Source organism: Astatotilapia calliptera, chromosome 23, assembly GCF_900246225.1.
Source record: "Astatotilapia calliptera chromosome 23, fAstCal1.2, whole genome shotgun sequence".
Taxonomy (NCBI): domain Eukaryota; kingdom Metazoa; phylum Chordata; class Actinopteri; order Cichliformes; family Cichlidae; genus Astatotilapia; species Astatotilapia calliptera.
Window position 1 is genome coordinate 43803177 of NC_039323.1, and position 11141 is coordinate 43814317.

General features: G+C 40.3%; 2 protein-coding genes across 4 annotated transcripts; both read right to left on the minus strand.

Annotated features, from left to right (window-relative positions):
* Positions 1-1861: 1861 nt before the first annotated feature.
* LOC113017006 (insulin receptor substrate 2-B-like) lies at positions 1862-7294 on the minus strand. The gene is made up of 6 exons (XM_026160257.1): positions 7114-7294; positions 4478-4970; positions 3970-4219; positions 3395-3644; positions 2737-3304; positions 1862-2554 (listed from the first exon to the last, which is right to left on the minus strand). The coding sequence occupies exons 2-6, from the start codon at positions 4942-4944 to the stop codon at positions 2146-2148; spliced, it is 1944 nt and encodes a 647-aa protein (XP_026016042.1). The 5' UTR covers positions 4945-4970; positions 7114-7294; the 3' UTR covers positions 1862-2145.
* Positions 7295-8954: 1660 nt separating this feature from the next.
* On the minus strand, positions 8955-10824 carry LOC113016795 (uncharacterized). Of its 3 annotated transcripts, XM_026159925.1 has the most exons (7): positions 10585-10824; positions 10436-10503; positions 10188-10337; positions 9582-9640; positions 9419-9505; positions 9255-9314; positions 8955-9167 (listed from the first exon to the last, which is right to left on the minus strand). In XM_026159925.1, the coding sequence occupies exons 1-7, from the start codon at positions 10752-10754 to the stop codon at positions 9000-9002; spliced, it is 762 nt and encodes a 253-aa protein (XP_026015710.1). In that variant the 5' UTR covers positions 10755-10824; the 3' UTR covers positions 8955-8999. The 3 variants fall into 3 exon arrangements, with proteins under 3 accessions (XP_026015710.1, XP_026015709.1, XP_026015711.1); XM_026159924.1 differs by having other exon boundaries at positions 8955-9314; XM_026159926.1 differs by having other exon boundaries at positions 8955-9314; positions 10572-10824.
* Between the last annotated feature and the right edge of the window lie 317 nt (positions 10825-11141).

Sequence of the window (11141 nt, forward strand, 5' to 3'; positions counted from 1 at the left end):
GGAGCAATGTTGTCAGGGCAAATGGTCCTGGGTGAGGGGTCAGACTAAGTGCAACTCAAAATCTGAAATCAGTCCATAAACTGATTTCTGAATATATAAACCTTACTGGAGATACCCAGGGACACCGGTGGAGACCCCATCCTGATGCTAGGTCTGGTGAGGGAGCTTGTTTGGGAGTGCCTGGTGACCAGGCCTTAACTCAATAGTGGTCTGTTCTTCTCTGGGCCAGTATTTGAACATTCAAAAGCATGAGGCTAAACACACACACAAGAAAAGACACTTTTCAAAAAGAGGCAGTCTTCCTTTCAGGTTCTAACCAGGCCGGATGGTGCTTAGGCTCCTGACGTTGTGAATATTCAGAGTCGTGTGTTAGTGGCAGGATCAGACACATGCCAGTCATTACCACAAAAACCATCTGAGTGTGTTTATGTCCACAGAAGCAAGAAAACACATCTGAATACAGTGACGCAGTGAGTTAGTACACTACATACAGAGAACATAGTAATGCATTAGTGAGACATGATTTTAGGTAGAATAACGTTAAAACGAAACGCAGCTGCACAGTTACAGAGGCAGCTTTGCATGTAATTGTTGTTACAGCCTCTATAAAGCACTGTTTGTTATTGTGAGGATTCCTAGAACCATTCAGGACACTGAAATGATAGAAAACACTAAGAACATGCGTACTCTTAGGTACTACAGCATGCAATAATAACAAAGTTACAGTCATTGACTTTTGTTTGTATACAGACTTAAAGGGATGAGCAGCAGTAGCGCTCAGCAGTGACACTGCTTTACAGCTTAATAAGAATTTGACACCCACTTGAATAAAGAAGAGCAGTGTATTATATTTCAACAGGAAAAAGCCACAGACAGTATTGCAAGATCACAGCTGAAGTCAATTTCCCAAACTAGAAAACAGCTTGTTCTTCAGTATAATTGCAAACACAGACATCCTGTTTTTCTTCTCTTTGGGTTCATACCCCACGACGTGGTTTTTATGTTTAAGCACAAAAGGCTTCCATGATGTTCCTGGTGGCCACATCTGGATTTATTTGCAGTAACTGCTCTGCCAGTGTGCATTACAAGTCAGGCTCAGGCCTGCACTATATCAGAATCAATACTACAGCTACAGTTGCATCATTTTTTCTCATCCAAAGAAGAGCTTTGAGTGTCCTTCTATTCCTGAAGACTACCGGTACTTAAAAGCTGCCTAAAATACTTCAGGCTGTGCTGAGCATTAAAGTACTACAACTGTTTTTGCGTTACGTCCTGTATTTCCATGTATGCTTGCAAATGGTTCATTGCACCCATTTTCCTAGCAGAATATAAAGAAATAAGGGGGTGGCTTTTGGACGCTACTGCATGTTGCAATACAACAGTGTTAGGTCATTGTCCTCATTGTATTGATACAGGAATAGGAAATGTTCCTACATTTGAATTTAATTAGAGTATTGTAGAGTACTACACTTTATTTGAATGGAGATAGGCCACACACAGTTGTGCATATGATATACATGTTCACAAATCCATCGACATGGTAGCATATTAAAAATCTATTTTGAAGCTAGAAATAAGCTTAACAGTCACCGGCCACTCAACACTTAATTCCCTACAGTTTTAAATATAGTTTTAATATGTTGTGTTAAAGTCTTGCTAGAGAACAGTTAGTGACGTGTTAACAGACGGATTAGATATAATGCATCACTTGCATTTTATCAACTGGCATTTACAATTTTTTACCAAACAGGGGAAGAAAAACTTTTAGAAAAACTCAATTTATGTCATTTTATTTAACAATTTTTTCCTCCACGAAACAACAAGACTCCAAGCAGAAGAAACCCCCCAAAACAACACCCACTGACAAAAAGAGGCACACTGTGCGCTTTTACAGACAAACTGTAAAACAACAACTTTATTTTTCTCAAAAGTATACTCATTACTAAACTGTGTAAAGACGTTAGTCCCAGCTTCTCTTTTCATGTGCAACGACTGCAAGTGATCAAGTGCAACAAGTGTCAGCAACAATCTCACTGAAATATTTCTTTTAATTTTCAAGTTTTTCATTTGTAAAGTGACCTATAAATAATCAGCTTTTCTTTACACTACTGAGATTCAAACAAAACATTAAATCATTACAAACACTCAGGATGCGTCCTCAGCTTGAAGGCAAGCAGGCAGAAGCAATGACAGCCAGCATCTTCTAATACTAGACTGGCCTGGTACAGCTTGGAATTGACTAGACTGATCTGTATCCAAGTTGAAACTAGCCTGGATCGGCCCACTACAGCCTGATCCAAATGTGACAAATGGAATTTTCAGGTCGGACCCATCAATGCCCCCTAAAGGAGAAGTGACTCCAGTCTGTGCTGAGCTTTTACTGCCTTCCTGCTTTGTATCAACTTGTGGTTCAGTGGAGCAACTGATGCTCATCTGCGATTGGTCAGCATCCATTTTTGACTGTTGGGCTGGTGTCATCAGCCAGTGTGGCCGACTGTGCTCATTGGTCAGATGATGAGGCGGGTCCAGGGGAGAGCTGCTGTCAGAGGAGGAGCTAAAACGACAAAAGTTTTACTCTAGAAATTACACAACTGGCAGCCAAGGTGAACCAAAACAACAAAACAAAAAACATGTTGATCAATTCTGACATTTTTATTTGCGGTACCCTCTGTCAAAAGTATTTCAGCCATTGTTTCAAGATCTACTAGTACCAATATAGGTAAGAAAAAGACTTGCCTGATGAATGATGTCTGCAGAGAAGCAGAGGATGACGAGTAAGCTGGCTGGCTATTTTTATGTGGGCTTGCCATGGTAACATAGTCATCATGAGATAACACAGATGAGCTGCGGCTAACATGAGGGGACATGACCATGTATCCCAGTCCCTCCCTGTCGTCAACGGACTCCTGCATCTCACAGGCTGCGGCATCACATTGGTCCATCTTCATTTCCATGTCACTCCAAGTTTCAGAAATGGACCTATTCTGAGATCTGCAAGGGCTGAAATTAAAGCTCGAGCTTGGAGACGATTCAGGATTTGTTTCGTCTGGTTCGAGGGGCTTTACACAAGACTGTGCAGGACTAGTCTGTATGTCAGGACTTCTGGGGAACAAGACTAAGGGACGCTGTGGTCTTACATTCACCATTCTGTTTCTGTATTTAGGTCTGCAGCGTTTTGAGGCCAGAAGGCCTTTATTCTGACTCTGACTGGAGACTGGAGAGCAGCTCAACTCTGGAAGAACTCTTAGTGCCCGAACTGCCTCCCGAACTGCCTCGTGAATATGCTGGGCCAGTATTCTGTTTCCTGTAAAGAACATATACACCAGGATGAGTCACACTCTTTACTTTTATCCAGTCAGGCCTCAACACAACATTTTTTTGTTTGTTTAATTACCTTGGTCATTTGTTTCCATCCAAATCTCTCCAGGACCATTTGGTGCAGACCTGCCGAGCTCCAAGTAGAACAAGCCCTCCAAGTGGCCAAAGCGGCGAACGCTCAACAAAGGTATCGTGACGGATGGCAAATCATTTCCTGCACCCACTCTCACCAAGATCAGAGATGTTGCTGTGAGGCAGAGCCGATTCTCACCAGTGAGGGACTTGGAACTACCCAGACCTCTGGGCTTCACCGTAATGGGCCAAACCTTAGACAATGTGACAGAAACAGGTTGGAGGTTTTTTTAATTACTATTTTGAATTGACTGAGGGTGTCAAAGCAGCCATCTGATGAAAATATGAATTCTGCACAGTCCTTTTTTATGTTTAATCATTAGATTAGGTTTCTTTTTGAAGGAGGTACAGCACTTGTGTGGCATAAATGTGTCCTATTGAGAATAAGGTTGTCATATTTGCCATTTCTGATTGATTCTGAGTATCAGGGAAGCTACTCGCTTTGATCAAGATGTTATTAAATTCAGTATATTTAATCAACTGCTTATGATCTTAACTACAACCGAAAAGTGCTCTAACCTCTTTAAAGAAAGCAGCAGGGGGCAGAGTGCAATAGCCATCATCATCTTCATCAGCCCCTTCGCCATACTCTTCATCGTTTTGCTCTTCCTCCATCAGTTTCTTAAGGGCTACATACCAATCCTCCTGCTCCTTCTGGTCCTCCATCACCAGCACCATGGTCTGATCCTTGGGATACAACGCCACAGTGTGGCCTTTCCGGGAACTGGCAATCCGGCTCACGCCAAGACAGCACCGCAAGTAAATCACTCTGGGGAATTAAATACAGTTAGATTTTAATGCTTCTTCAGATGAAAATGAAAGACATACATCCTATAAACCCTCTACAAACACACCTGTTTTTGGACACATGTTTTGAGTATCATACTTTTTAAATTTAGGACTACCTGCTAATAGTTGAAATATTTTTAACTGTATTATTATTTAGAGATTTATAAAGAAACTACTAAAAACATCAATTTGAGGGTGCTGTATCATATGCTTCACATATAAAGTCACTTTTACAGACCCTTGTTTGCTCGACCCAAACAGCGCAGCTTTGCCAGAAGACTTCTCCTTTGCCATGAACTTCTCCTGGCTCTTGTACCACTCGAGTCGGCTCGGCCCAGTGTGACTCCCTGCTCTGAGGACAAAATATCTCTTGTGGTTCCGCTCCAGCTTCCCCAGGTAACCTTGTTTCACCACATCAGTCTTCAGCCCAGACGAGGTCATGAGGGCACTGGCCAGATGGCCCAGAGGGATGGAAGTTTGACCGGCACAGAAAAGTTCCTCATACAAATGAGGTGAAGGACCCTCATTCAACTGACGGCCCCCAGAGTCTTCGTCATGCTCAATTTTACCATCATTCGAGAAAGGCTGCAGAGTTTTCACTGGCAGACATTTTTGGATGGAGCCGCTGTCATGACATGAAAGAGGGGAATAGGAAGCAGGTGGAGATTTTCTTTGGTTGGTGAACCAGTCGTACCCTTCTGCCATTTCATTCAGGACAACCTTTAAACCTGCTGCATGCAGAGAGGGAGAGTAAAAGTGGAGTTAATGAGATGACAGAGGCTCTGCCAACAATATTATTAATACTTAATTTAAAAATAACAAAAACAACTCAGTGAGTTGTGGCTCATTTTATTTATTGCTTCTAGAATGGTGAACATTTACTTTATGATTTATGACAATATTGTAGTTTGAATTTAAATCTGATCAACACAAGTCACTGTATCTTTGTCCCTGTTTAGAGTTTAAGTTTGATAATGTATCTCACAGGTGTGAATAAAAATAAATCAGATTTTACAGTTTCTCCAACGACACAAACATCCTCCACACACTGAAGTGTTTTGTTCAGTTTCTAATTGCTGGGGCCCAGCAGAGTACCAGTCTGAATAGTTGTTTGTTGTGAACCAGACAGTTGTTTTGTTTTAAACTGTGACTTTTGAGCATTATTGTTGGCAAAAACCTGGGAAATTATGAAAAAAAAAAAAATGTGTGCAAAAGCAAAGCAAATCACAGAAGGGGAATCAAAACTAAGAAATTAAGAGTAAACAGAATCACAAAAGTTCCGATGTTTCCTACGTTAACAACGTGCAGGTATTCTGTAATCAGATTATGAGTTTGAACTTGGAGCTGGTGAAGTTATCTTTCCTGTGACCACAGAAATCTGGTGGATAGATGAACTAAAGATACAAAGCTGAGCCAGGTTTTATTTATAAAGCACCAAACAGTTACAATTATATATAAGAATTTTTTTATTTTTTTTAAAAGTGCAAGACACAAAAACATGGAATGACACAATAAAATAAAACAATAAAATTTCACACTTGGTCAAACGCCACACAGAAAAAGTGGGTCTTCCAAGCAGATTTAAAAATGCCTTTGAATGCAGACTAAGCCTACGTGTTTATTCTGGTTTCTTTTAATACTAAACTACTGTAAACTGCTTTTTCTCTCACTCAGCTGGTGTGTCTGCAGCAGCAGTGTTATTTTCGGTCTGTATTGGGCGTAACAGTTTCATATCTTTACTATAGCATAATTTTATCGTCAATTCTGCTGCCAGTAAACTTCATTTTTGTGATTGGGTTAACTTAGCAATCTGATAACCAGCACTGTGTGCCTGTTCCCGCTGATTGTTGATGTTACACTAAAGAGAAGCCAGATAACAGAATGGCACCCTGGGTATGATGAACTCAGTCTTTAGTACAGGGACCAGATCACTACTGAAGACTATCAAAACAAACAACAGACACTAGATGATGAGATTTTCCTTCATAAATCATTTTGAGCATTATCACAACTGCACAAGGTATTACAACCTACTGAATTCAGCTCAAGCTGCTCCAAGAACTGCCTCTTAAACTAAGGTCTCTTTATGATGCAAGCTTTCAGCAGTTCAATATTAGAATGGATTGCTCCCTATGGATTTAAAGAATGTCTAATATGATAGTGGAGTTCAAAGCACACATACTAGAGTCATTCACAATACCCTGCAAATAATGAAACATGCTATAGCAATGCATAGGGTGCGTGGGGTTCATCAGAGGGTGGGGGTAATAGCAGCAGTGAGGCTCTTAGGTTCATGGCCAAATGTCAGCAGACGGTCAATGCAACAAGGTCCTACACCCAAAGAGCGATTCGTTCCATTCTCTCCATTTTATAGCCTCTATGACGAAGGTCAGTTAGCTAAGATGATAGCAAAGCAGCAGGAATGTCCATTTCGTAACACAAAGCAAAAATATATTGATGACTCTACCCTGGAAACAAGCAAATAACAACTGACACAGAAAAGTAATAAAAAGATTTCTGGACACCGTTAACTAATTTGCCTGTTTCTTGTGGCATGCTAAGTTCTCCACAGAAAGTAAGGCTCAGGGGGAGAAAAACCACTCAGTGCTTTATGTAAACGAAAAAACAGAAGAATAACCCGAGGGCAAACTACTTAGACTGCTGAAAACATGACTGTTCAGCTCATTTGTGGAGTAAAACCGTTTGCGTACAAGAAATGTGACAAATTACAGATTTTCGAGGTAAAACAACTTTTTAAATGTACTAAAATAAAACTACACATTTGTGAATAGTACAGTTTAGGGTCTCACTTGGGAGTTAACAGCTTCTTCCCATCAGCTAGCAGAGTTACCACTGTGGCGGAGTGAAACTTACCTGTGGCAGGCAGCTATAAGTATAACACCTGCAGGTACGCGCTTTCCCGGCTGCTTTCATAACACGCCGCTGTTTCCAAAACCATTTCCCGTCGCTCTCCGGGCTCAGTGTGTTTGTCTCTCAGCTGCTCCGAGATTCCAATCAGTGTGGCCTTCAGGGGTCTCTCGTGAAAAACACAACTGTATGAAACCATACAGTCCATGATGGAAAAGAAAAGAAAAAAAACTGGACAGATGCGTTGAAGTACAGAGCAAAGTCAGCTTGGCTGTATTGAGCTTTAAATCTGAGCTTTCAGTAGTATGAAAGTTTTACCTGGCTTAATCACCATGGTAAGCTATGCTGTGAATTAGAGGCGAGCAGATCGAAACAAATATAACCTGATACCGGAGCAGAAGCTTAAACTACAAAGCAGGATTTTGTCTTATGTAGGTAACTTCAGGGTTACCTATACTATGAAGGGGGTTCACTTCTCACAGGACTAAATCCCCATGGTAACTTATGCTGTGAATCAGAGGTGAGCAGATCAAAACAAATACTGCTTATTTCAGTTAAAACAAAGTCTATTGTATCCATACCAACACGTATTGGGTCGATACTAGCATAACAGGGCTGATATTTTGTTTCAGTCCTCTATGTCCAGTATGTAGCCCACTGTAGCTGTACTGTGAAAAATGTCAGAACTTTTTTGCACTGACTGTCACATCTATTTTATTTATAGCCTCGCTTTTAAACAATGGAAGTTAACACAAACTCCTTAAGAGACAGGTATGTTTACATTTCAGGTCTCCAAAAACCCCAGTTTCAAAAAAACCTGAAAACCTGAGGTGTGTTTTGTTGTGTTAACAGTGATTTGGTGCTCATTAAAATGTGTTAAGAATTTGTAACTTGATGATTAATCTCATAAGTCATGACGCACTGCTCACCCAGACATAAGCTGCCTTTGTAAGATCAAAATATCGGTATTGGTACCGGCCATGTAATTACTTAGCATCCGATCAGTACCAGAAGTTGCACTATTGCACATGCCTGCCTTGAACCAAACCTGCGCCAGAGCAGATTAAGATCTATCTTAGAGATTAACAGGTATAAAATCGCTGCCTATATAGTGTCACCATCCCCGGAAGATCTTTCAGATCTCTGTGCGTGACACCCTGATTAGAAGTTTTTTTCATTCCCAGATGAGCATCTCGTTGAATGTCTCCATTACGAACATTTTGCTCCAACCCTATACATATCAAATATAACACAGCGAGGTCGTGCTTTTCACATCAGACTAACCTCTTTGTGTGGCAATTTGCTTTGTCACCATCAGGGGTTTCCTTTATGACACAAACTATGCACCAGTTAGAAAGATTTACTTTTCTCTTACACATGAGCTACAAAATTTTGTAGTATTCCAAATAAGAAATCTCGTAAGGTAAGAAGGAGTATTAAAGAGGAATTCTGTAGCACAGCAGGTGACTGATGTACAAATCCTTCAGTTATACTTCATGATTATACTTGGGATTGTAGCTGCTGTAATTAAACTTCCCCATCTCTGGGTGGACATGACTCTAGGAATATTCAAATCCTGGTTCCAGTGCCTGCATAGACTCAAGGTATCATCAGAGAGAACATGCGACATCATTGTGGCATGTGTTGTTCTCCATAATATTGCCTCTCTTAGCAGCACCCTGCCATATGACTGGATGAACCTGGGGAAGAGGATCCTGTTCACCCTGAAAATGTTCATGATGCAAGAGCTGTCAGAGAAACCATTTGCTAAAATCGCTTTTCAGATTAGTTTACCCCACCCCCAGAGGATAAATCAGGACTCTTTATTCAACATTTTATTTGTTCTTCTTTATTTCCTACAAATACAAAACCAGCCATTATCATTTGTGGATTTATCTGAGAGTAACCACCTGTAACATGTTACCCACCTCTAGCTGGTGCTCCAGTAATTCAATTTCCAGATCTGTCTTTCTAATCTGACGATCCAAGTATGTGATTTCTTTGTCAGTTTTTGTCATTGTTTGGATGAGGTGCATTTTGTAAATTTCTTTAACTGGTAACTGTAAAATGTAAGAATGGCTTGAAATGTATGCATGGTGCAGTTTAAATAAAGCTATGAAAATGCAGAATGGCATTGAACATCTCACTGTGTTAATATGTGCTGGGGTAGTTGATGGAGCTTCCTCTTGATAATGTTCGGCCTTGCTCTGTTAATTTAAAAGATAAAAACATGAATATGAAGGTTGTTTTCCAGTCATCGTCATCACTTCACTGCACATTTCAAATACAAGAACACACGACTAAAACATACCTCTACTGTCATGGTGTGTACCTCACTAGGTCTATCTGGTTCTATCTCAGCAGATAATGTATCCTTATCGTCATCTTCGTCTGCTTCCTGTGATGAAGAGCAACATTCTGTTTTAGAAACCTTTCTTTAGAAATATCTCAGGAGCACTCAGTCACCTACTTACAGATGGAAGGGATGGAAATGCTTCTGCTGAAGTAGGAGTCTCATCAAGGCCATCAGCAACTGTTGAAATAAATATGCAGATGTGTTATAGCACATGATGGCATTATGAATAAGTCAGCAGGGAACAGCATTCCTAAGTAATAAAGACATTATGGAAAATGCATGTCCAAGCTAATACTAGTAACAAGGATCAGTACTGCACTGCTGATGAAGAAATTTAGCTACTGTTTCACCAAATGTACTGAACCTTTAGTTGAGACAATGCAGACAGAAATGATCCCATTTCAAACACTTGTGAATTGTAATTTGTAGTATAACTCACTATGTACTTTGGTCAGAGTCTGGCTGAGATGGTTCCTGAAGTATTGCTTCTTTTTAGTTATTTTTAAAAGAGATATAAATGAATTCGATTTTTGGTTTGTTTGTTGCATTTGAACCTTTATGCTTTGCCTTTTACTTCACTCAGTAATTCATTAAATTTTCATTCACTTTAACACTTAAACTGTTGGCACTAAAATTTACTTGGTTATGTTTATAAAAAGGAAGGAAATGAGAATTTCATCCCACATATTCAAATTTCATGTATGTGTGTGCTATAAATAATTACATTTTATGCAGACACTTGCGCTCTGTGGGGTGACGGGCTCAGCCACCGGGCATCCAGTATCCTTACTCTTGGAAAACTGTTCTGCCTCAGTCAGCATGGATGGAGGTGCCCCTTCAACCACTTTGCGAGCCTCTGCCTTCTTTCTGTTAGCTAAATTGAAGCCATATGTTAATCTGAGCAGGATATTAGGCCTGTGGGTTTAAAAAAACATTTATGGACTCATATACAAAAGAAAAAGTGGGCCTTACCTGTTTGAACTATGTTTTTATATTTCATTTTCAGCTGCTGCCAAGTCCTTTTTGTTCCCGTATTGCACCTTAATTAAAATTATGAGTAAAAATTCGCCTGTAAATGCATCTCAGGATTGTATTGACTAGTATTTACCGTTTCAACTCACGCATTTACACGCGCTGCAATTCTCTCCCACGCCAGTTCTCTCTCCTTTGCTGCTGCAGCCGTGTTGCCTTTCTTGCTAAAAATGTGTTCGTACTCTCCATATACACTCAGCAGAATATCTATTTCAAGTGGGGTGAAGTAAGCCGAGCGTTTTCTCTGCCCGGTTTCCATGGTGAATCATAGGCTTTTGGATTTTGGATTGGGTTAAAAAAAAATGGTATCACGCACGTGCTTACCTCAGGGTGGGCATACTCAGAGTTGATTAAACTAACTCTGATCAGCTGTTCTGGACGCTCAGCGTTTATCAATTCGGAGTTTCTTTTGAGTTTGTTGATCTCCCTTCCTGGATAAGAGCCCTGCTATACAGTCTTGTTCTTCTTCTTTTTATTATTATTATTGTTGTTGTTGTTGTGTGTTTGTATTCAGAGTTACGTCATGTATTTCTATGGACATAAAACACTCCGTGGTTCTTATAGTGATGACTGACATGCCTCATGCATGCTGAACACTCCCGATATGAAAATCTCTTTCTACTTGGATGGGAGACCGCTTGGGCAC